Source organism: Giraffa tippelskirchi, chromosome 2 (genome assembly GCF_054371585.1).
Source record: "Giraffa tippelskirchi isolate mGirTip1 chromosome 2, T2T-mGirTip1v1.2.pri, whole genome shotgun sequence".
In the NCBI taxonomy this organism is placed as follows: domain Eukaryota; kingdom Metazoa; phylum Chordata; class Mammalia; order Artiodactyla; family Giraffidae; genus Giraffa; species Giraffa tippelskirchi.
In genome coordinates, this window is record NC_137276.1 from 66,536,636 (window position 1) to 66,563,008 (window position 26,373).

The following is a 26,373-nucleotide window of genomic DNA, read 5'->3' on the forward strand; positions in this document are numbered from 1 at the left end:
GGATGCAGAAGCTCTCACCAGAGTCTGGTGGCAAGCACAGATAGATGGAAACCACTATCTTTTGAACTGAAAGAGCCTTAAACATGTGATAGGAGAAGAGACAGAAGGAAGGAGAAAGGATGAAGTTGGGCTCTGTCTGTGGTCTTGTATCCCAACCCAGACAGGCTGGGAGGCCAGCCTGGTTTGCAAGCGAGCTGGGTGACCTCACAGGTCTGTGTTGGGGCCGCGGGATGGCTGTGGTGAAGAGGGGCCGAGGAACTGGATACATCTGAGCTGAGAAGAGTGAAAACACTTTGGATCCTGCATTTGGCTTTGCTTTCTAAAAAGAGTTTGGTTTGTTTTTCTGGCATTTATTTATTGTTAAAACAGCTCTTCAGGAACATTAAAGGACATTTTGTGAAAGAAAAGCATCACCCCCCCGAGCCCCCTGCTCGCACACAACTGTTTCCATTTTCCCTTCTTCCCTCTGATCCTCCTTCACATGCATACCTAGGCAGGGCTGAAACCAGCCAGCACGCAATAGGGAATGCCTGCTTCTTTCACTCAACACGACAAGGTAATCACATTCCCACATTCGGGCCGCCTTCCAAATGACATCTTTTAAATGACTACACAATATACCATGATTGGCCTAGAGTTGCTGGCTGCTAGATCTGGAAGTCTCTATGTTTTTTATATTTTATGCTACAACGAATATCTTTGTACATTTAGCATTTTTGATAACTTTTCTTAGGCTAAGGAAGCAAGACTATTGGGTCGATATGAAACCTTGTGTGAATACCACTCTGACTTTCTGCCCTTGCTTTTGACCTCACATGTGTATAAACTCTTGAGAGTTTTCAAAGTGCTGTCCCTCAGCTGGGAGGTGGGGAAGCCTACTCCAGGCCACCTACACTTGCTTTTCACGCTCCTCTTGCAAGGTTCCTGCATGTCCATAAGCCCTGCCTGCAGGCATGGGAGTTGCACGTGGAGAGGGGGTGGGATGCGGAGCCCACAGGAAATGGGGACAGGGCATCAAGGGGAGGGTGAAGCCTCTTTGGTGGCCACCAGTGTCCCCTCCTTATGGAATGTTGCTTCCCAACAGGAGGCCCTGCCTGACTTTTTAATTAAGAGAAGATGCTGTTTAGAGGGGGCGGCGGTGGGGGGGCGGGCCAGGAGCCCAGGCCATCTTATCAGGTGCTGATTCCCAGGAAAAAACAGCAGAGAAGCCTCTACCCATCATACACAGCCCCTCCACCCCACCCTTGCAGCTGGGCAGCCTGAGGCCAGGGTTTCCATGGGGCGGGATGGGGTGGGGGGCCGGCGGGCGTGAGAACTCTCTTGGAAGGAAAGGCTGGGTGGTCTCCAAAGCTCTGGTCCCCTTCTGCCTGAGGCACCAGAAAAGCACAATAAACACAGACTAAGCAGCTTCAGCCCCAGCTCAGCCCCGTTCCCCAGCCCAGCCCCAGCCTGGCCCCAGCCCGGCCCCGTCCAGCCTCAGTTGCTAGGAGTCCACATTGGCTGAGAGCAACTTCATTGCCCGGGAGAAGTTTGCCAGTTTCACCCATCTAGTCCCCACTCCTCTCCCACTCAGCCCACTGGGGGCTCCAGGATTGGGTGGGTATGACTGTAGGCCACACCCATGACCTCACCTCCAGCCCACTGTTTCAGCCTGTGGTTCCACAGAGCTACAGGGCTGCTGCCCACACCAGGGCTGGAGACCATCCTGGGCTCACACGAGCCCAGCAGAGCCCTAGCCAGCCCGTAGTCAATGGTTACTTATGGAGCCCTTGCTTTCTGTGTCAGGCACTGTCCTGAGCTGATGCTGGGGCTACAGAGGTGAACAAGACAGAGTCCTGGCGTGAGACCTTGGGCAAGTCAACTTCTGACTTCAGTGTCCTCATGGATACAGGGGGGCACTGTGAGAATTAAGTGAGATCATATATGTGAAGTGCTTAAACCAGTGCCCAATATATAGCAAGTGGTATGTAAATGTTAGATTTTTACATTGTTATTATTCTTTCTAGTTGCAAGTGATAAGCAAACAGAAATCAGAAATAAATGAGAAAAATCCATTTCTCTGCTATGAAGAAGTTAAAATATGTTAATGTAATGAAGTGAGGCTGGAATTTGAGAAAATGTGAAAATGCTTTAGCTTAGGTGGTGGAGGAAGGCCTTCCTGAGGAGATGATACTGAAGTTGGAACTTCAAAAATGAGAAGGAGCCAGTGTGAGAGAGTCCAAATGGTGATTATTCTATATAAGCCAAATAGCAAGTGCAAAGGCTCTGAGGTAGGAACAAACTTGGGTGTCTGGAAAACAGAAAAAAGGCCTTTGTAGCTAGGGGTGCCATGTCTAATTCGGTAGCCTTTAGTCACCTGTGGTCATTAAAATTAAAATTAAATTAAATAAAGAATTCAGTTCTCAGTCTCACTAACCACATTTCAAGTATTCTATAGCCACATGTAGCTAATGGCTACTGTATTGGATAGAATAGGACAGTTGTAAAATATTTTCATCATTGTAGAAAATTCTATTAAGCATCTCTGCCCTAGAGCTTTGGGAGGAAAAAAAGGAGATGTTGACATGAGATGAGGCAGGAAAGGCAAGCAAATGTCAGACCCCAAATGGACCTTGGCGGTCAGAGCAAGGTGTTTGGTGTTTGTCCTAAGTGCACTGGGAAACCCTTAAGGTGTCCAGGTTTCGGATTAAGGGTAGGGAGGCGCACCTGCTGATTCTCCCACTTCTGTGAACCTGAGGAATCCTCCAAGTCAGAGCTGAAGGGGAACAGACATGCTTGCTGAGTCTGGCCAACCTCCAAGTTCTACACAGGAACAGTGCAGAAACTCCCTGGGAACTGGCCTTTCCCGGGGGGATGCATGGCTCCCTCAGTGAAGGCAGAGGTGCTGCTGCCACACAGCCCTCACTGTCAGTGCTTTTCATGAACTGCCTTGGCCAAACAGAATCCCTTTGTCCAAGGCCCCTCACGGTGGGCCTGCCCCCGAGCCCAACTTGGGGCAGCACTGAAGGGCCATCCCAGTGCCAGAGCTCCCTGGGGTGGGCTGGGCCTTCCTTGAGACTGCACTGCAGCTCAGCTTCTCCCTTTGCCCACTCCTGCTTCCTCCCTTTCCCTTCCCCTGTTTCAAAGTCAGCTTCCCAGGGCACCCCATCGGCCTCAGCCCCTCAGCATCATAGGAGCACAGCTGGTCCTTTCACCCATTGGTGGGAGACAGTGGACAAGTCAGCGCACAGTCACTATGGCAACAGCACTAAGTCAAGCACAGCCTTGATCAGAGGCAGCCTCCTCCAAGTGAGGGTGGACACCAGAGGGTCCCCAAAGGGTCCCCAGATGGGACATGTCCTGAAGGGTGAGGGATCATATTCACTGAGTGCCCTCCTGTGCCATGCAGTTTACACACATGGCCCTAGGGCCCCTCTCCAGGCCTCTAAGAGCAGCACTATAGCTCTCATCCGTCTGGGAGTAAAGCTCGGCCTTTGTGAGACTCCACAGTGAGCCAGGTTTCCCACGGCTCCCAGATGCCAAGACTGGGATGTGAATCCCGATCTTGCTGATTCTGGAATCTACTCTTTTTGCTGTACTGCGCCATGCAATGCAAACTTACAAAGTCCTAAACTCAAGGATGTCATGAGTCAAACCACAAATTCATGTTAGGCAATGTGGACACTTGGGGTTCATCTGGTCTTTGCTGTAATCAAGAACAAAAGTGATCCTCTTCCCTCTACCTCCACTTCACCCAGAGAGACTTTATGGTATAGTTGCAGCTACCATCTAATGTCTGTCTTTGTCACCACTTTCCCAGGCTTTACAAATACTGCTTTGATGTGCCAATAGCCCCTAATGGAGACAGTGGTTAATAAATTATACATTGGAGGGAAGGATGGTCAATCCAGCTACTCTCCTGACCTCTGAGCTCCCTTGGAAGCTGGCTGGGGAATGAAGGCCTATCCTAGGCACTGGGGCAGAACAATGTGGGGAAGCTGAAATCCCCTGAAGGCAGCGCACAGCGGGCAAGGCCTGGAAAGAGTCCAGGAACACTGTGACTTCAGCAGATGGAAACAAAAACAAAAACCACCCATAAAAGAGTCACTTGGGGATGAGAGTGGTGACTGACCCTGGGGACAGGTTGAGGCAGCCTGGGAAGATGTCAGGAGACACTTCCTTATAACCAGGCCCTGGACATGACACCAGACTACACAGTTGGCTTCTGAAGAAACAGGCCCCCCCCCCATGCTACTATGGTCAGAAAGTCTGCAGGATTGGGGCCAGGGTTGGTGGGAGGGGGGCTAGGGCTAAGCCAGGATCAAAAAGAGATGTGAAAAAAAGAGAAACAATATCCTCTTCTCTTATTAAAATAAATTAGAATAGAAACCTGCCACCGTGAGGCAATAATCCCACAACCCTTCCCAAAGATGGGGCAGAAGGGCTGCCTAGCTCAGTTCCCACCCGTGGTCTCCATGGGGGGATGGAGGGAAATGGTGAGTTAGCATTGTGACCCCAGTCCTCTTTAGCACCTGGTCAGACAAACAGGGCATCTCTGCCAGCCCCCAGCTGCCCTCCTGGAGAAAGCAGAAAAGAGATTCAAGGGGAGTGAACGCCCTTCTTCTCTCTGGTGGGACCAGGAACAGTGCTAAAGCCTGCATATGACTTTCTGCAGGGTTAGGGTCAGGAAACTGTTCCTTGTACGCACTGCGATTTAAGAAACTTTTAACATTCTAAGACATTTAAAAATTGGTGTGGGGACTTCCCTGATGGTCCAGTAGTTAAGAATCTGTGCTCCCAATGCAGAGGGCATGGGTTAGATCCCTGGTTGGGGAACTAAGATCCCATATGCTGCACGGCACAACTAAAAGAAAAAATAATAATAAAAATTGGTTTTAACATTTCTCTTTTGGGTTTTTTTTTTTTTTGAATCTTAGTTTCCCAATCTGAGATTGAACCTAGGCCATTGACAGTGAAACACAGAATCCTAACCACTGGACTGCCAGCCAGGAAACTTCTCTTTGTTTTTGGTAAAGTTTTTGAGGCAGTTTGAGTCCATCTGAGCTGGAGGAGAATAAGGAGACGATCTGTTGGCATGGCTCAGGCAGAGGAGGGTAAAGGGACACTGGGTGCTGGGGACAGAGGCAATACAGGGTACCCCTTGGGGACAGTGTTGCAGGAGCAAATGTCATCTGGATGCGGTAGCCCTTGACTGGACAAACGTCAGCACTGCCCATGACATGTAGGGACAAGGTGAGCGGTCAGAGGAGGATATAGGAGGTGAGAGAGGAGCCTTTCTTGCCTTAAGCTTCCCTCTGGTACCGGTTATTTCTTCTGAGGGAGATGCTTCATTCGGTTTTTATAAGAAGAGGAGGATCCCCTTCTGCTCCAATGAAACATCCTTGTCCATCTGCCTCCAGAAAGATACAGTGGAAGTTTGGGGCAGGGAAGACAGGTGAGTCAGATGCCAGCCAAGTGAAACAGAAAATCAGCTCACAACTGGCGGGCTCTTCCCTCTTTCACTGAGGGGTTTTGCTTCCACTCCCAGCATTTTTTTTTGGCTGCACTGCATTCTTGTTGCTGTGCAAAGGCTTTCTCTAGTTGCAGGGCATGGGCTCTAGAGCACACAGGCTCAGTAGCTGCAGGGCATGGGCCTCTCTAGTTGTGACTGGCATGCTGCTGCTGCTGCTGCTGCTAAGTCGCTTCAATCGTGTCTGACTTTGTGCGACCCCATAGACGGCAGCCCACCAGGCTCCCCCGTCCCTGGGGTTCTCCAGGCAAGAACACTGGAGTTGGTTGCCATTTCCTTCTCCAATGCATGAAAGTGAAAAGTGAAAGTGAAGTCGCTCAGTCGTGTCTGACTCTTAGCGACCCCATGGACTGCAGCCCACCAGGCTCCTCCGTCCATGGGATTTTTCAAGCAAAAGAGTACTGGAGTGGGGTGCCATTGCCTTCTCTGGTGACTGGCATGTGGGATCTTAGCTCCCTGACTAGGGATTGAATCAGCATCCTCTACATTGGAAAGCAGAGTCTCACACTGGACCACCAGAGAAGTCCCTCCAGGATTTCTTATAATACTGGGAACCATTGTATATGAGATTTGGTAAAACAGACCAGGGTTCAACTGCCAGTGACTCTCAGTAACTAGGGAGGCCCCCTCCACAAGTTTCTTTTAATTTCTTGGGTCCTCAGTCTCCTTATTTACAAGTGGAGCTGATAGTAGCAACTTGCAAGAGTTGTGAGGGCAGGACATATGGATGCAAGTGTCTTGCTGAATAAGCATTCGGTAAACGGCAGCTTTGTTTCTTGTTACTCGGCCATCACATGCATTCAGGATGTTTGTTACAGGGTGGTTTTAATTCAATTCAGGCCACAGTTCACTCACATTTTGTCAGCAACCCCAGCTGTACAGCTTCGTGATACTCTTTTGCCATCTATCCATCTTCTTGGCAACCTCTGCATTTGTCCTGCCCCCTCCCCCAGAGCCCCTTGCTTCAGCTCTTCCCAAGGGCTCCCTCACCTCCTGACTTACAGAATTTGAGCAAATGATCCTAGAACCCATTGGGCCTAGACGACCCCACTCTTAGAACCCAGACAGGCTAGGAAGGGGAAAGAGGGTGGAGCCAGGGGGCTAGAAGGGCCGTGCTTACCATCGGAGTTCCAAACACACTGGTGCTCAGAAGGCGCTCCCATTCCTGCAGGTCAGGAGGCAGTCCCTGCAGGGGGAGGACCCCCTCCCCAGCAACACCCCCCACCCACCCCCACTGAGGACTTTGAACTTTCTTTAAGTTCTTGGCTAGTTTTGTGGGGCCTGCCTGGTCGCTTTTATGGGTCACAGACGAGGAGGGTGGAGAGTGATTCGGGGCCTCTCCCTGCCTTGGCTGGAGCCCCCATCCTTCCCTCCCAGGGCTCCTAATCCCCTGCCTGCAAACGCCTGTCCTCCAGAGCTGAGATGCTGCAGAGCCAGAGGCTTATACACAGACCCATTATTTATTGGGAGCCTTAGGGCCAGGAGGAGGTCGGAGCCACATTCTCTGCTGTCCTGGCTCTTCTCACCTGGGTTGCAAGCAGGGAGAGAAGGAGAGAGAGAGGCACGGGCACAGGATGGAGGAAGGGGCACTTGTGTGTTGGGGACCTACTGTGTGCCTGGTCCTGGGCGACTTGATTGAACAGATCGTAGTAAGTCACTTTTACCTGAAGCACGCGCACGTGTGAGCAATGCAGATGTGTGTGTTTGGGGATAGGATGGTCAACAGCACAGCTCTCGAGTCAGGCCTGGGTCCAGTGTCCAGCCCTTACTCTCATGGGATGATTTTATACACACACATTCCTCCACCTCTCTGAGTCTTAGTTTTCTCATCTGTAAAACGGGGATAAGACCATCTACTTCCTGGAGTTCTAGAGAAGCAAGAGTCAAGCCCCAAGCTTGGGTCATTGTACACTGTTTGGCATACAGGAGATGGTAGCTGTTTGGAGGAGGAGGGAGAGGCTAGGATAGAGGGTCGAGAGAGAGTGGAGAAAATAGGAGAGGGGTGAGGAGGAGTGTCTGAGCAAAAGAATTCATCTGCTCGCCTGGGATTTGCCTGGCTTCAGTCTTCCAGTAGCTCCCGGCGGGTGAGCCCCTAAGGAGACCAGCAGCTCCCACTGCAAAGCCCCAGCTAAGAATGATGGAGGCAGAATCAGGGTTCCAGGCAGCAGAGCTGCAGGCACTGCCCCCACCCCAAATGACTGCACACCACTCTTAACAGCAGCCACTGCCCAGAGGAGGGACATCTGGGGGTGGGGGTGGGGAATTTGGTCCCTCCTGGGCCTCCTTGCTGAGATTCAAAAAAGCACCCTGTGTCTTTAAGGAGGCGCCTGTTGGGAGCACAGGAGGGAGGAAGGTTAAGATGATTAGCTGGTGCTAACAAATTTAGGATGTGGAAGAAGTCTTTTTTTGGCTGTCCATCAAAGGAAGGATTGAATGTCCCTGAGGTTGGAGAGAGCAGAAGCAGGGGAGGAGAGGGCTGGGGGAGGGGAGCAGGAGAGTGTTGTGCTGACCGGCTGAGCCTTCTCCCTGGACAGGCTTTTCCCCAGCAACTGGGGGTGTGCGGGAGCTGGGCAGGCTTGCAGGGCCACGCGCTGTCTGTCCAGACACTGGCCTTCCCATCCGCGGGTCTGTCATTGCCCCTCCCCCACAGCCCCAACCCCAGCTCAGGTTATGTCCAAGCAGCTGGGCTGAAAAGTGATCCTGGAGGAAGAAGGCCCTTCCTGTTGATTAGGAACCAGGACACTCTTCCCCCACCCCCCTCTAACATGACCAGACCCCCGCCTCATCGAGGCTCCTTGTCCCGGGGCCACCCCCAGCCCCTTGTCATCAAGGGCTGGACCACCCTTCATCTCAGTTCCCCTGTAACCAAAGGAAACCTGCATGGCCTCCCAGAGAGATCACAAGCCTCTCACAAAAGCCTTCATAAAAGGTTATTTCCGGCACGAGCTGGAAGGAGGAGGGTACAGGGAAGCATGCCACGTCCAGGAATGGTTCATTCAGAACCGACTGGGCATGGGCTCCGGGCCAGATCCTGTGGCAGGGACTGGGGAAACAGATAGCAAGGCTCCGTTCCTCTGCCTGGCTTAGCTCCTGTTCCCAGGAACGTACGGTCCAACAGAGGAAAGAGAGAGGAGAACAAAACAGTGCGCCAAAGGACACTTACAGACCCACGGTCCCCAACCCTTTTGGTACTAGGGGCCGATTTCATGGATTCTTCCAGAGACTGGAAGGAGGCAGATGGTTTGGGGATGATTCAGGCACATTACATTTATTGTGCACTTTATTTCTAATCTAATGCTGCCGCTGATCTGACAGCAGGTATTGGTCCGTGGCCCAGAGGTTGTGGACCCCTGGTATAGAGAGCAGCCGTGTTCAGAAGTCAGTGGACAGAAGGACGACCTGGAACGCCTATCTAAACCCTCAGAGATCCTGATGCTGTAGGTCTGGTGTGGGCTCTGGGCACCTATCTGCATATTGAAGCAGAGTGGGTGATAATTGTGCAGGTAAATGTCAGAGTCGATGTGGAGGAAGGCTGAAATGGAGGGAGCAGGGATAACACCGAGAAAGGAAGTGGGTGCAGGAAGCAGAAAAAGTTTTCCAGACTAAGTGGCCTGAAGCTGATTCCTGCTGGGGAGGGTGGGCAAGGCTGAGGGAGAGTAAGGGGTGAAGAAGGCTTGCAGGTTGGGGAATGCCTTGGTTAATGTGGCTGGAATGTAGAAAAAGACGAGGCTGAGCAAGAAGCAAGATCTTGGGAGCATCCTAGGGGGGTTTGTTTAATGTCTTCAGCAATGGAGGTGCTGATTGGGTTTGCAGTTTTGAGAAACTGCTGTGAGTTGGAGAGGAGGGGGTAGGGACCAAAATGGAGGAGAGGCATTTGGTAGCAAGCTTCAGCAAGGATCAGGAAGAGGACTAATGGGGAGAGTAAGTCCTCCCCCTGTGGGGTGGGGTGGGGGCAGACAATGGGGAATGCCAAGGAGGCTGAGTCCCAGGTGTAGGTCTTGATGCCTGGTGACCCGGGGGCCAGGAGGTGTGGGGGTGGGTCAGGGACAGGGTGGACGTAGTGATGATGATCAAGTTTCTGGTCCTGGTAGTCAGGGGTGAGATTTGCTTCTCCCTGAGGCTTGAGGACACAAGAGAAATGAGCTGGTTCAAGAGGAAAATGGAGAATGTCATTCTGGACCCAGTAACTCCAGGTAGAGAAGGAGGTGTACTTGAAACAGAAGTGAGGCCCAGGCAGGCAGGACACAGTTACAAGCTTCCCTGGGATCACCGACCCCACAACTCCAGAGTCTCTGGCATTTGAGTACAGGGCTTGTGCCCCATGCCCTCTGCACCAGCCATGCTGAGTTGTCCATCATTTCCGTTGCACACACAGCTTTTCATACCCCACGGGTTGGCATGTGCTGCTCCCGGCCTGGGCTGTCCTCTTCCCCTCCAAAATCAAGCCCTATAGCTCCTTCAAGACTGACATCCAATGACACCCTCAGGGTTTGCTAGCACCCTCCCCCTTTTTTTTTTGCTTCTAAATCTCCTTGGGTGCATTTTACATTCTACACTTTATTTGTGGGCATCTCTCCTGGAGGATGGGGCTTACCTAGTGTCTCACACAGTAAAGAATCTGCCTGCAGTGCAGGAGACTCAGGTTCAACCCATGGGTCAGGAAGATCCCCTGGAGAAGGGAATGGCTACCCACTCCAGTGTTCTTGCCTAGAAAATCGCATGGACAGAGGAGCCTGGCAGGCTACATAGGGTCACAGAGAGTCAGACATGACTGAGTGACTAACACACAACAACAACAACTCCTGGAGGATGAGGACAATTTCTTGTTCCAATCTGTGACTTACTGAAAACCCGTCACAGAGCCTGGCCCAGAGCAAAGGATCAGCACCCCTTTCCTGATAAATAAACCCAGGTTTATTGATGCTAGGTATTAGAGTGAACTCTAGTACCTTTTTATTGGATGGCAGCTCCTCTCTGGTAGATGCAGAAGGGTGGTGAGAAAGTACATGGAAATGAACAGACTGTCACCAACCCTGTCTCCACCTTCACCATCACAGTAAACACTGGTTGACATTTACTCTGCCTGAGGTGCTGTGTCAGGTTGCTCGACATTCATTATTTCATTTAATCCTCATCAAAATCCACAGGATAAGTCTCCTCATCATCCTCATTTTATAGATCAAAGCTGTCCAACAGGGCATTATGCAATGATGGAAATGATCTATATCTGTGCTGTGCAACACAGTCACCACATAAGCACTTGAAATAAGGTTGGACCTAGGAGATGGATTTTAAACTTTATTCAATTGTAATTAATTGAAGTGTAATTGGAAGAAAAGTTATGACAAACCTAGATAGCATATTAAAAAGCAGAGACATTACTTTGCTGACAAAGGTCCATATAGTCAAAGCCATGGTTTTTTCCAGAAGTCATGTACAGATGTGAGAGTTGGACCGTGAAGAAGGTTGAGTGCCAAAGAATTGATGCTTTCGAACTATGGTGTTGGAGAAGACTCTCGAGAGTCCCTTGGACTGCAAGGAGATCAAACCAGTCAATCCTAAAGGAAATCAGTCCTGAATATTTATTGGAAGGACTGATGTTGAAGCTGAAACTCCAATACTTTGGCCACCTGATGTGAAGAGCTGACTCATTAGAAAAGATGCTGGGAAAGATTGAGGACAGGAAGAGAGGGAGCCGACAGAGGATGAGATGGTTGGATGGCATCACTGACTCAATGGACTTAAGTTTGAGCAAATTCAGGCAGGTAGTGGAAGACAGGGAAGCCTGGCAGTCCATGGGGTCGCAAAGAGTCAGACACAACAAATCACATGTGGCTACTGGCAGTAGTAATCGATGTTTCAGTGTAAATGAAGACAGACTGAAGGGGTTATGAAACTTGCCCAAGTGACAAAGACAAGGAGGGATAAAGGCAAGACTTGCAACTAGGATTGTCTGGCCCCAAACCCATGCTTTGAGCCACCAGGCTTTAACTCCATTTCCTTTTCTCACTCCCAGATTGTGGGTGTGATGGGGAGGAGTTTAGCATCATCACAGGAGCCCCAGTGCAGGCTGGTGACCTCTGTGACCACCAGTTGAATCCCCTGACAGTTTGTGCAGCGTGACTGCCCTGTGTGAGACCCGGGGTTTCCCGGGGGCCCTCCTCTCCTGCTGTGACAGTGAGTGCTGGAGGAGATGATCCCACATCCTCCCACATCCTACGAGCCACGATTTCTTTGCAGGAGGCCTTTGGTCCCAGGCTCTGCAGCTGGAGAATATAAACAGTTTACTCTCACTGCGTTTCTGCAGCCCAGGCAACGGGGAAGATTTAACCTAGATTGTGTCTGGCACTGACTTCCAACGTTTGCAGACCTGGGGCCTGTGGGGGCCACTGCTCTGGTGTAAATGCCGCTGGCCAGTCACTGTGGGCTTTGTCTGAACCCCCCAGCATCTGGGTACCCTCTGCCTGCTGTGGCGGCTGAAGACAAGGGTGTAGAGACTATGGGGCCAGCGTTCGGTGTGGGGATAATGCTAGTGCCCAAAGGAGCATGGGCAGATGAATGCTCAGGAGGTGGAGGAGAGGGAGAGAATCCTTAGAGACGCAGTGACCTCAGCGGGCAGGTGTACAGAATACGGATGTCACGCGGGGGCTGGGTGTGAGAACACCAGTTTCTTGTCTCTGCTCTGTACAGAAGTCAGTCTGAACTTTTCAAAGTACCAGTATGATTAGGTCACAGCTCTGCTCAATACCCTTCTGTGGCTCCCCATTGCTCTCAAGATGAAGGCAAAAACCTTAATATGAACCTCGCCTCATGTCACTCTCTCCCCACAAGCTCCCTGCTCTAGCCACACAGCTCCTCCTGTTCCTCATTCCTGCCCCCCTCCTTCCCACCTCAGGATCCTTGCACATGCTGGTTCCCTTGCCTGGAATGAACGTTCTCCTTCCCCTCTTTGCTTGGTTAGTTTCTACTCCTCAAGGGTCACTTCCTTGGGGGAACCTTCCTGGACCTTCTTACCCTGAGAACTCTTTCCAGTTTGTCATGGAAGCCTGTACTCTGTTTAGTAGGAGTGATCACCCCTGCAGTTGTACATCTGCTAGTGGGATTGATGGAGGTGCCTCCCTCACTAAACTGTAAGTTCTGGGACTTGCTTTGCATGCCCTGGGGTCCCCAGCACCTTACTAGGTCCTAGCATGGAACAGGTGCTCTGTGACACGAGCTGAATGCATGCATGAATGAATGAACGAAAGGATGCTACTGTGATTGTGTGCATGGCAACTCCGTTCTCCGGGCTTGACACCTTAGATGATAGTTTGTAGAGTATGTACTCCATGCCAGGTGTTGGGAAGGGCACAGAGCTGCCTGTGCAGAGGGGAAACAGACATTTAAAAAGGCCATGATGACACAGTGGGATAAGGGTATGCTTGGAAGACTAGCAGGCTGTGAGGAAGTTTTACCAGAGGCATTTGGTGGGAGAGGGGCTGGGACCCAGGGAGGACTCCCTGGATCAGAATTACAACTAAGGTCCAATCTGAAGGGTAAGAGAGAGTTAATAGGCAAAGATGAAGAAAGAGTGTTCTCAGCAGAGAGCAGAGGGAGAGATGGGGGTAGAGCACTCATGAGACTGTAAGGTGGGCAGGGGGGCGGTGGGGAGAGATGGGGCCAGATGGGGCCAAGCTGGACTCTGACATGAAGGCACTGATGCCACTGTGGGGTTTCTGGCAGGGACGACAGAGGACTGTCCTCCTGGGTAAAAGGAGAGGACTGAGTGGGGCAGAGTGTGGGGTCCATCCAGCTCTGGGGCCCGGGGGGTTTGGAGCTAGATTAGGAAGGTTCCCAGCTCCACTGCCAGCACAAGCCTCACGGGACTGGTTTCCTCCTTGACGTCAACTTAAAGGTCACTCAGATCCCAGGTTTCCTCTCCAGAGCCATTTAGGGCTCCGTATTTTGTCCTTTCCCCTGGATCCCTTTGGGATCCTGTGACATTCCCAGCCTGGAGCACCTCGAGGGGTAACCAGTCCCTGAGCTCCCGAGTTACTGTGAGAAGCAGGACTTCCTGAATTTGTCCTAAATTTACCTTGCTCAAGTTTCAAAGGGGGCCCCTCACCCTAGCCTGGCAGGAGTCAGTGGAGAAGGAAGTGCGCCGGGAGCCGTGTGGTGGGAAGGGGAACTCAGGACATCTTTACTCTGGGGGCCCTTTGCATCACACCAGCCAACAAGCTGTGTTCCACAACTGTACAGACAGGCCCATCTCTCCCTCCTCCCAAACCCAGGCTCCTCTCTGCACCTGATAAACCCAGGCATGAACTGATGAACTGGAAGTGAAACCAGGCCATTCAACCAACTTCTCACTCCAGTCAACAGATGCCACAGCTGGGGGTGTGTAAATGATAAGATCCTTAAGTAGCCAGTGCCTTCAATGCCACTGACTGTCCCTCCAGTCTCTTCTTCCAGGTCTGCTGCCGTGCCTCCAGGAACCCGGCACCTAGGGCTTCAGCCGTGCTCCAGCCCCACACCCTGCACAACCCAATGCTCCAGCTGAAAAGCTCTGAGTCCTGCCTCGCTTCTCTGACTCCCCCCTCTGCAGACAGCCCAGCAGCAAGGCCTGCCAACGTCACCTCCAAAGCACAGCCCAGGCCTCTCCTCTTTTCCTATATCCTCTGTTATCACTGCCTCTCACCTGGACACCCACAGTAGGCTCTTCTCTCCCTACCTCTGCTCCCCGCCTCTGTAATCCATTCTCTACCAGAGCCAAGAGGAATGTGAATTGTACATGAAGTGTGTGGCTCCCCTTTTAAAGTTTTTGGTTCACCAATGATGAAATTTACAAACCCCACAGGCCAGAGTTGTGCCCTTCTGGAGGCATGACCTCTCTCCTTTAAACTCACTCTACCAGGTGGCTCCAACCTTTCCCTTCTTCAGACACACTGAGCTCATTTTTACCTCAGGGCCTTTGCACATGCTATTCCTACTGACTGGAATGCTCACACCCCATCCTCTGAGTTAATTAATCAATCAGTTGGGGATCTTCCTGATCCAGGGTTCTAACCTGGCTCTCCTGCATTGCAGGCAGATTCTTTACCATATGAGCCACTAGGGATGCCCAATTAATTTAATAGACACTTTTATGGTGCTCTGTTCTAGGCCAGGTTTAGTCTAAGCAGTCCTCAAGTTATGAATTATGTGAACTCTTCACAAGACTGGGTCCCTCTTGTCAGTTCATATGTCACCTTCTCATGGAAACCTTCCCTGGCCACCATCAAACACAGACACCACTGCTCCACCACTACCAGGCTCCACAGAATATATGCTTTTGACTCATTTTCATCATAATGATCAATGGATTTTTTTTTCTCATTTATTAAAAAAAAAAAAAGACTTTCTTTGGCTATATCTCAAGGCATGTGGGATCTTAGTTCCCCAACCAGGGATCAAACCTGCACTCCCTGAATTGGAAGTGCGGAGTCTCAAACATGGACCAGCAGGGGAGCGCTCTCATTTATTTCTTTATATGCTTACATTCCCTACTAGACTGGAAGCCCCAGGAGGGCAAGGCTGGTCAGTTAATTTGACCTTTATACCCCTAGAGTCTAGCACATTACCTGCCCCTGAAAATGAATGAGTGAAGGGGTCACCTGTCCGGGAGAAGCTTCTAAGCCCACCACACTCTCTAAATGCCACAGCTGGTATGTACACACCGTAGCATATAAATAGTGAAATGTTTCCTATAGATACTGCTCAGGTCTCAAATAAGAGAGGAGCTTCTAGAAGGCAGAGGTAAGGAAGGTCTTCTTCATCTTTGTGTAAATTACAAAATAACAACTGGTACATTTGCAGCAAATGGCAATTCACTTTAGAGCTTTCAAAGGAGCTGCATACACAGGAACTCACTGAGAGATGCAGTGAGACTGTCATGGCTCCATTTCACAGATGCAGGAACTGAGAACCAGGGAGCCAGGGCCACATCATTGCACAAAAGCTAGGACTCTGCAGATCTGAAGCCTTTATGAAGGTTGTATCTACCTAATTGCCTGGTGCTCTGCCTATAGCAGGGCCTCAGTGGAGATTTCTGTATTTGCTGTGGCTAACAGACAGATGTTCAAATATATTCCTTTGGAAGGACTGGTCTCAGGGCAGTGGTGTTTCAGAAACTCAGGAGGAGAGGCAATGTGGGCAGTCAAAAGAGTCCCAGGTGGGGCTTCAGGAGAGCTGAAGAGCAGCATGTAGTTGGCACCCCCCTGTGCCAGGCACTGTGCCTATATCTACTTAGTGCCCACAATAGTACAATGAGATAGATGCTGTCATTATCCCCATTTTACAAATGAGAAAGCTGAGGTTCAGAGAGGTTAAGTCACTTGCCCATTGTAACACAGTCAAATCCTGGAACTCAGCCAGCAGACAATCCTGCCAGATGCCTCCACACACAGCTGAAGAAGCCTTTTGCTCTGTGTTTTAGACTCTGTCTATAAAGCCAAAGTTCAAACTAAAACCTGTCTTGGCCTGTCCAGCTCTGACACAAGTCAGGGAGGAAAAAGAGCAAGACATGTGGCCCTTGCAACATGAGGAAGGGGCTGATTGGATGCCCTGGAGTAGGAACAAACCCCGCCTGCCCAGGACTTAGGGGGTGGAGTACCTAGGAGTAGCCAGTCCACAGGGCCTTGGTCTCCTGTGCTGGTGGATGACAAAGACCAGATTGTGTGGGAATAGAGAAGGGCTGGGGGACCTTGGAGCTTCCCAAGACTAAGAGAGTGACTGATATCACAGGGGATGTTATGGTGGGCAAATGCTCTGAGTAGCAGCTAGCCCTACTACAGCTGTTAGAATGAATATCAGAAATGGACCCCAAGCCTGAGCTTCCTTTGGACAATAAAAATAACATTCCTTCTCTGTATCTTCCTTCTTTCTTTCTTCAGAATCTGAGTCTGTTCTACAGAAACATGATCCTACTGCCTTAGGTAAGCATGATCCCCCTGCCTACAGGGGGCTGGGCAGACAGGATGGAGAAAAAGTGAGAGTCATGGCTGATGTCTAACTCTCAAAGGACTTATTGCCTACCACAGAAGCAAGAAGGGTGAATGAGACATGCCCAGAGGAGGAGTTGAGAAGACTGGACCTGACTTCATCCCTGGAAATAGTCATGCGGGGGTGGGGGGGTGGCTTCAGGGGCCAATCAGCTTTAGGGACATGACATCATCATTTATTCTGGCAGGAAGGACAGGCTGTCAAATGGACAGATGAATCCGGAACTAGATGCCCATCTTGGTGGGAGCTCCCGGCCTCAGGATGCATCACAGTGTTGGCCAACACTGGCCACTGGGCTATTTTACATTCCTCTGCCTTGCCTCGGTTTCCGTAAAAGTCCACCCTTCCTGTGGCCCCAGGAGTGCCTCTGGGGACTCATTTGGAGGACAAGACACTGAGGACCTGGCCATGCCCATCTAACTGTGCAGGTTGAGGCAAGTTTCTTTTTTCCCCTTAGGGCCTCATTTTCCCCAATTATAAAAATAAGTAGATTGGAGGACAGTGGTGTATTCTGTATCCTGCTTCTAGAGCATCCAGGTATCTGGAGGGGTCACCAGTGGGACACCCCAATCCCACCTGCGGGGCTCTGCTCCTATGTTTATGTGACAGATAAAGTTTAGATTTGGGCTTCCCAGGTGGCTCAGTGGTAAAGGACCTGCCTGCCAATGCAGGATCTTTCCCCTGGGTCAGAAAGATCCCCTGGAGGAGGGCATGGCAACCCACTCCAGTATTCTTGCTGAGATAATCCCATGGACACAGGAACTTGCTGGGCTAGAGTCCATGGGGTTGCACAGACTGCTCATGACTGAGCATGCACAAAGTTTGGATTGCTGGGAAGCTTCCCTTCAAAGAAAGGGTTGGCCCCTGCCTCCCCCTCAAGGTGGCCTCTGATGTCCATTTGGTGTTGCGGTCTGGATCTGGCCACTGTAAGGAGGAGACGTGCCCTCTTCCATCCCTCTGCACCTGGTCAGGATCCAGGGTTAAGGCTGATGTCTCCCCACACCTTAAAGGCTCCTCACTCTTCTCTCTGAATGCACAGCTTGCCTTCCTTCTCCTTCCTCAGCTAAGCTGGGGAACACTTGGCAGAAGCCAGGATTATAATTGTAAGAGTTGGGAGCCAGATTCTTCTAGAGTTGAACAGACTTTCCAGAGCAAGAGCACATGACTTCAAAAGAATAACATGATATAGATTTTTTAAAAATATCTCCGTGAACTGCCAGCGTTGTTTCGCAGAATCAGTGTACATTCAGTCCAGTGAGTCATCTGCACCTTCCTCATCCCCATTCCCTGAGGAAAAAACAGAACATCATGCTCCTGCCCACACCTCCAAATTCCAGTCAGCAAAGAGCAGAGCAGGGGGTGATGCAGTCAGGTAGCGGGAACTAGAGCCACATCGAGACCCGCCAATCAGAACCAACGCTGATGCGCTGAAGGGGTGAAGCCGCAGGAATGTCCCTGCGGCCACAGTGTGCAGACTCATGAGCACCTGAGAGAGAGGAAAGTCTCATTCCACGAGGGCTGATACCAGCTTGTAAGTCTGAAGGGCGATGAAGGGGACATTCTGTGCCCCAGAGTCCTGGGGTCCCCCTAGGTGTCCAGGAGGGAGTCTGGAGGTATGGCTAGGGGAGCCCCCTCCAGGCCAAAATGCCAGGAGCCCACTGCCCCCTGCCCTGTCCACGCTGCCCCAGGCCTCCCTGACCATGTGCCCGGCTATCCTGTGACAGCGCCTACAGCTATGTGGGGAGCTGGCATCCACTCAGCCACCCGCATCTGAGGGTGCGCTCCTGCGTCTCCACGCCAGGGTTCACGCATTTCCTCCCCTACTTGGGCTGGCTGAAGCAGCAGACCCCTCTGCTGGAGCCCCCTGCTGGTGCTTGACCCCCCACGAACCCCCCCGCCCAGGGTCTCCACTGGGCAGAGGTGTCCACGTGCCAAGGAATGTGGTGACACAGGCACTGGACCAGCCATCCCCAGTTCCTCTCACTGCACCTCTGCCCACTGAGGACACTCCCCTTGCCTTGCCTGCCAGGTCTGCCATACACACGCAGATGGCAAAGGCCGGGGAGGGTGGGTGGGAAGAAGCGCTGGGCTGCAAGGAGTTGGTGAAGTGAGCTGGAAAGAATGAGCAGGCAGGCCCAGGGCAGTCTTGCTGCCACTCAGCTACTAGAAGGTCAGACTCCTTGGGGAACCTTTTCTCCTTCCCTCCTCTGTCTGCCCTGCCCGCACCAACCTCTGCCTCACCCCTTCAGGCGGATCTGGAGGCCTCTCTTTCGCCTCACCAAGGAGCCCAGTGCATCTGGGCTACTGGCTCTCTTCTAACCCCCGGGGTTAGTGACTTAGGACAAACGCCAGCTGTGCAGGCCATCGTCAACAGTATTGGTCCCTGCCTTGCTTGTGGCCTGCCTCACAGAGGTGACCCCAGGACTGTAGCTGGACTGCTCCATGCAGGGGACCCATCTGCCACTATCTGCCACTATCTCCAGTAGGCCCACCCCTACTGGAGCCCTTGGACTCTGCAGCAGCCGCTGCTTTACCTGTTCTTCTCTTTACCTGGACTCCCTTCACCTGAGCTCCTCTGAGTCTCCTGAGGACAGGGCATGGCATCAGTTTGTTGAGTGACTGAGTGAAAATGACAGTGACAGAGGGAGAGAGAGCAAGTTTGCCTTCTGACACTGTTCTGGTTTGTTTGGAGTCAGACTTTTTTTAAGATATTTTTTTTTTTTTGATGTGGACCATTTTAAAAGTCTTGATTGAATTTGCTATAACACTGCTTCTGTTTTTTTGTTTTGTTTTGTTTTTTTGCAGTGTCTTAGCTCCCCAACCAGGGATCAAAGCTGCAACCCTGCATTGGAAGGTGGATTATTAACCACTGGACCACTCAGGAAGACCCTAGACTTTTTAGGTTAAAATAATTCTGGCGTCAGCACATGCTAGTTCTGTGACCTTGGTCACATGACACAACCTCTTTGGGCTTCAGTCTTCTCATTTGTAAAGTGGAGATAATAGGAACTGCCACATAAAGTCATTATGAGGATTAAATGAGATAATGTGATATAGAGCTTATACCAGTGCCTGGCACAGAGTAAGCCCCGATACATGTTGTTGCTATCATTATTAATTTATGCCCTCCAGCCTTATCCAATACCACTTCCCCAAACAAGAATTATGGCCATTGCCAAGGCCTCAGTTTGCTCCCAGGAATCACTCACTCCCGTGGCTGGAGGAAGTTCATTAGGACACAACTTCTGACATTTTGGGGCTTGTTTCAGGTCCCAACCCTGCCACTTCCTAGCCCTGTATCCTTGAGAGATGTGCTCTGAGCTTCAGAGTCCTCATCCGGAAATGTGGTCATGTGAAAGTCTTAACCTCAGAGAGAGGCTAGGAGGATGGAGTGAGGTGTGCAAGGTATGAAGCAGGCAGTCAGACCAGCTGCTGTCAGAGACCATCCAAGCTGCCTTGATGGTGGACAGGAATCTGCCGGGGAGTAGCTGAGAGGCTGGCGGGGCTGAGAAGGAGTGGGGGCAGCAGCCAGGGAGTGGGCGGCCGGGTGGCTCTAGGAAGAGCTGAGGGCTGCTTCCACGTGTCAAGTATGTCTGACCTTCTAGTCTCTTAAGCGGGCCATGGCCCTTCCCATTTACTTCTCCTTTCCGGCAGAGCAGCACCAGCATTCCTTTAGCACCACTGCAGTGGTAGCTTCACTCAGGGTTCTCCAGGACAGAGTGGGCAGAGGAGGACACTTCACTGTGTGGGGGGAGAGAGCCTGTGTGTCCCTGGCACACGTGGGGCCAGAGCTCCCCTGGGAGAGACGACAACTCCCAGGGCACAAAGTCTCCAGCAAGGTGCGCCGTTGCCCTCTCTGCTCTGAGCAGGGCCTTCGCTGCCAGATGGCTGAGTACAGGTAAGGTCACAGAATTAGAGCTTCCTTCTCCCACCCCCGGGGAGAAGCCCTCCCAGGACTTCAGCACTTCCACAGAAACATCCTGCATCCTCACCCCCTGCCCCACCCCTGGCCAGCTTGTCCAGAATAGAGCCCTGGACTTCCCTGGCAGTGGCTGAAACTCTGTGCTTCCACTGCCGAGGGTGTATGGGTTCAATCCCTGGTCAGGGAACTAAGATCCCACATGCTTCGTGGAGTGGCCAAAAAATAACAAACCAAAAAGCAAAATAGAACCCTACCTCTTTCCTCTCCACCCTACTCCCTTCTGTTCTGCCTTGTCCCTGAGGGCAAATGGGCTGGCATTGGAAGCCTCGGACTCTGTCTTCTAGCTGTAGACCTTGGACAGTCTCTGAACATCTCTGAGCCTGTCTCCACATCATTGAACTAGGGATAACCACAGCCCTACAGCCCAAAATGCTTGGTGGGAATACAAGTAATATTGTCCTAAGCTTGAGGTATAATGCCATCTGTTAACAGAAATACATGCCAGTATCATCACTGGTTACCCGGGCTCACAAGTTCAGCATGGCCTCGACCCCTGCTTTGCCCACACCTAACCAGTAGCCTACACTTGCCATTTTACCTCTGCAATCTCACCACCTCTCATCCTGTACCACTGATATTCCATGTCTTCTCTTAACAGGATTGGTGTTGCCTCTTCCTGGCTCCTCAACACTAACTCTCCTCCCCCTGCAGCTGCGCTCAGCTGGCTCACGTCACCCTTTCTGAGAAACCTACCACGCATCTTCAGCATGTCATCCAACTCCCTCCATGGTCCATCTCCCCTACCCCGACTTGCCATCCTTTCCTCTTCCTCCATCCCTCCACATGAGCTTGCTATAGTCATTCTAGATTATTCCTCCCTTTCCACAGTGGGAAACACTGTCTCTACACTTTTATTACACTGTTTCTGTCACTCACAATGTTCTTATAAAGGTTTTCATTTACTGACATCTCACTGGTCTTGCAAGGCCTGCCTCACATGCCACTTCTTCCAGGAAGCCTTTCCTGATTCCTCTCTTCAAAAGCATCACTTCTACTCTCTCACTTGCCAAATGTGATGCTTATGCCTCTGTCGGGCACTTACCTAACCCTGGACAAAATGAGGCCCCTGTTTACCCTCAGTGGGCCAGTGTCCCCTTGCTGATGCGGCCCACGAACAGCCTGTTCACTTGATGCCAGCCCCTGTATGCAGACTATTGTATTGCACTACTGTACTTTTCAAGGTAATGTACCATAAAAATTTTAAATGTTTTATTTTTTGTGTTTGTTTTTCATGAATCATTTGTGTGAAAAGTATTATAAACCTATTATAGTACAGTACTGTATAGCCGATTGTGTTAGTTGGGTACCTAAGCTAACTTTGTTGCACTTACGAATAAAATGAACTTAGGAACGTGTCTCCAGAGAAGGCAATGGCACCCCACTCCAGTACTCTTGCCTGGAAAATCCCATGGACGGAGGAGCCTGGTAGGCTACAGTCCATGGGGTCGCTAAGAGTCGGACGACTGAGCGACTTCACTTTCACTTTTCCCTTTCATGCACTGGAGAAGGAAACGGCAACCCACTCCAGTATTCTTGCCTGGAGAATCCCAGGGGTGGCGGAGCCTGGTGGGCTGCCGTCTATGGGGTCGCACAGAGTCGGACACGACTGAAGCGACTTAGCAGCAGCAGCAGCAGCAGCAGCAGGAACGTGTCTCAGGACAAAACTCATTCGTATGTAGGGGACTTAACTATACCACTATTCAATACCCCACAACGAGTCTCCACTCTGCTACTGACAAATATTTAGGTTTTCTTTCCCTTTGGTCAGTAGCACACACAGTGCCGAGGTGGACTCCTTTTCCTCTTGTACGCACGTGTGAGTGTTTCTCTAGGGTGTGGCAAGAGGGGGATGGCTTTCTACACTTGCAGATACGGTTAAATTGTTCTTCACAGGTGTCCACCTCTCTTCACAAGTGAGGAAACTGAGGCCCAGAGACAGGGCAGTGGCCTGCTCAGAGTCCTCAGGGTCTGGAACCCGTTCCCAGTCCAGGGCCCTTCCGGGCGCAGCACACTGCCTGTGCAGAACCCCCATTTCCTTATTTTTATTTCTCTACAAATCTCCGCGACCACCCGGGTGGGTGTTATCAGAGCACATCTAGAAGAAACACATTATCAGCATCCTCCAGGCGGCCTGCGGGTCTGGGAGTGCTTTTGAGAGGAAATGGGGAAGAAATTAACTTTAGAGAATTCCCCAGGCGGCTCTAAAACTCCTTGAGAGGGGAGGTGCTTCCAGGGGGCTGGGGCGGGGGGGGGGGGGGGGGGGCAGTGTTTTCTTAAGAGGGCAGCACCTGGATCCCGGCTGCGCGGCCCTTCCCAAGCCTGTTCCCAGACCCTCCCCTTCCCGTGAGGGCCAGGGGCTTCCTTGAGGCCAGGTGCCCTTTCCAAGGCCACAGCCAGCCCTCTTCTGGGACAAGCTGGAGCTGAAAGGGGCCACAAAGACTCCAGGACGTGCCTTCGTCTAAAGCCCAGCGTCCAGGCTTTACTGAACTAGATGTCTAATCACTAAAGCACGGCATCCCTGCTCTGGCTTGACTGCAGCTCCCTTCATCTACAGCCTCTCCATCCCAAGGCCATCAGAGGAGTGGCAGCTGGGTGTCACAAGGGAGCCTGCTGGGCCTGCACTAGGGAGACTGGCAGGAGGGGAGACTTGGGGGGTGGGCAGGTCACATTAGGGGTTCGGGCCTTTATACTGGAGGGGTCAGAAAGCGCTGAAGGTTAAAGCCTAGTTAAAGCCTTGTTGTTGTTTAGTTGCTAAACTGTGCCCAGCTCTTTTGCGGCCCCATGAACTGTAGCCTGCTAGGCTCCTCTGTCCATGGGATTCTCCAGAAAAGAATACTGAAGTGGGTTGCCACTTCCTTCTCCAGGTGATCTTCCCGATCCAGGGATTCAACCCGAGCTACCAGGGAAGCTGTAGGGTGATGCATTACGTTTAAAAAAGACCATGCTGACTTCAGGCTTCCCTGGTGGCTCAGGCGATAAAGAATCCACATGCAATGCGGGAGACCTGGGTTCAATCCCTGGGTTGGAGGGCATGGCAACCCACTCCAGTATTCTTGCCTGGAGAATCCCCATGGACAGAGAAGCCTGGCAGGCTGCAGACCTTCAGGTCACAAAGAGTCAGGCATGACTGAGTAACTAAGCACAACAAGCACAGCACACGCTGACTTCTGGGTGAAAGGGTGTTGGAGGAGGCCTGTTAGGGACTATTGCAGCAAGTCAGGTGAGAGATGGTGGCAGACTGATGAAGATGATGGTAGTGGAGGTGGAGGGATTGGCAGGGTGGGAACCTGAGACTCAGTGATCTAGGGGATGGGTAGGAAAAGGTAGTGTTCAGGTTGGCACCCAGGTTCTGGCCTAGGTGTGCAGATGGCGCCATTCCCCAGGATCAGAAATACTGGGGAAGGGCCGGGTGTGGGGAAAAGACATTGGCTTCAGCTGTGTGCCTTTTGAGGATGGGTGGCCTGAAACACATCCAGGGGGAGATATCAAGGAGGCTGCCTGGTGGCGTTCATAGGCAGGGAAGGTTCTCCCTGGCTGGAAACCCACAAAGGCTGCTCTCACTGTGTAAGGGCCTCACACTGAAGATTGCACCTGTAGAATCTAAATCAAATCACTGACGCTCATGGCCAAGGAGAAACCTTCACAGGTGTACACATCTTGGTCTGTTTTCACTTCTCATTGGAAGACAAATGATTTGTCCCAGTAGGTGGTTTTGCCTGGATTATCCATCGAGCACACACCAGGCAATATGTTAACATAGTAACTTAATAGCCGAAGTAGGGTGGGAGAGAAAGATGGAAGGAGCTGTGGGGATATTGTAGCAGGTCTGGAGGAGTGAAGAGTTCATCAGGTAGAAATGGAGAACAAAGTTATTGAGGCAGCATGAGCAGATACACACACATGAGACACTGGCATACAGGCAGGGCAGGTGAATAGCCCAATTTTACTGAACAAAAAAGAGTACAGCACGGTGGGATGTTGATCAGAGACTAGGCTAGAGAGAGAACGTGGGCTTACCATTGGAGTGGTGTTTGTAAGCACTAGGGAGCCATGGATACTTTCTGAGCAGAGGAGTGGAACTGAAAGAACCCAGCCACCGATGGTGTGCAGTGGGTGCAGGATGTGCCACAAGGGGTTGGAGCCTGAGTGGGAGGTCAGACCTGCAAGGCAGGAGGAGGAGGTGGGATGCGGGGGGTGGGGGAGAACGAAGCTGACACAGCATGTGAAAGCAGAACAAGGGAGAGCCTGAATTGAATAGGGGGGTCTCTTCCCAGACTGGTCCTTAGGGATGTGTTTTAAAGAATAGCCAAAATGACTCAGAATTAACCATCGATGATTGGCATGTAAAGCAGGGTTTCTGACAACAGTATTTCTTTAGTTTAAATGTTCTTCCTAAAATAACCTTCAGCTCTTTAATCCTTTTCTTCACCAATGGCAGTAAGGAATATTTTGGTCTGAATTCTCCCTCTTCTGGGTTAGCCAAGTCTGAACTAAGGGGAACTGCAAAGAAACAAGCAGGAGGTGATGGGTCTGCTCTACTGCAGTCCAGTTTGGGATAGAAGCTCTGGTCATAGGCTTTGACCTTGTAAACACCATGAGGCTCTTGGAGGTGAAATCTGGTGCCAGGACAGACAGGGCCAGGCTAGACAAAGGAAAGACTTCAGGACATGTGGATGCCAGCCCTCAGCATCTATGGAAAATAATCAAGCCCGAGAGGCAGTTTCAACCTCAACACAAATAGCAGCACATGAGAAGATAAAGTTCTGTCCACAGAATTACAGACTGTGTTGCTGGAAGGGGTTTCTCTGCCTTCCACATCCTTGCTAGTTTGGACTCCAGAATATGAATTGGATCAGGTCACATTACCACTTCCTCAAACCTTCTCTGACACTACATCTTACTCTCTGTGGGTAACAAAGCCAGAACACTGGCCTCACTGCCTACCACTCCTATACCCACGGCAGACATCATTAAATGACCGCCACACTTTCTGCTGGGCCTGGATGCAGCCTCGGGGTCTAACTCAGCACAGCCTTACAGGCAGACATTACCAATCAACTAATCAACTACCACCGTCAGGATGACAATCATTTGCCTCCCATTGAACAGAGAGAGCCAGAATGCCTCAGCCTCTTTGCTGTCTCTATCCACCCATGTTTCCCATCACTACTATGCTCTGACTTCTCTCAACTGCTTGCCATTCCTAAACAGATCTGCCTTTTTCTCACTCCTTGAGCCTTTGTCCGTGTCATGACTCAGCCTGGAATGCCCTCTGTGTAGACTGTTAGTGCTTCCCCAGGACATGTTCTCCCATAACAATAAAGCTGTGTCTGGGCACACAGCCACCCAGCATAAAACACCACCCAGCTTCCCCTGGACCAGAAGGTAACCATGAGCTAAGTGTTGGCCAATGAGATATGAGGGGAAGTGATGCATTTTTAACTATTTTCCCAAGTTCTGCCTTTAAAGGTTTGGGCATATACTCCCCCAGGCCCCTTCCCTTTCACAATGGCCAGTTGATGGTGAGAACAAAACACTGCCAGGCGCCTAGAGACAGAAGCCACATGATGAGGATGGTAGGACCAGCCTGGACCACTTTCCCCTGTCCTGCTAGGGAAGAGTCATCCTCCTCTACCTCAAAATCTCTGTATTTGGTGGGGGGTGGGGGAGGGTGTCTACGGTTATGGTGACAGCTGAGTTTGTACTCTGTGTGCCCTCCCACCTGCTTCTTGTTCTTTACAACCACCTTCCAGCGCCACCTCCTCAATGAAGTCTTCCCAGAGCCCCAGGCTCCTCTGGGATCCCCCACACTTCGTGCACACCTCCTGATGGCAGTCCTAACCCACAGGATGGCCGTGGCCCC

At 51.3% G+C, this 26,373-nt stretch overlaps 1 protein-coding gene across 7 annotated transcripts in view; it reads right to left on the minus strand.

The window, feature by feature from the left end:
- The window catches only part of COL13A1 (collagen type XIII alpha 1 chain), a 154,151-nt gene that overhangs the window by 103,878 nt on the left and 23,900 nt on the right, over nt 1–26,373 (minus strand). Inside the window, exon 3 of one of the 7 annotated variants that reach the window (XM_081568254.1) lies at nt 1,083–1,090. The exons of the other annotated variants lie outside the window; for them this stretch is intronic. Coding sequence (XP_081424380.1) covers nt 1,083–1,090 — 8 coding nt within the window. The remainder of the gene's footprint in view (nt 1–1,082; nt 1,091–26,373) is intronic. 7 annotated transcript variants of the gene reach the window in all.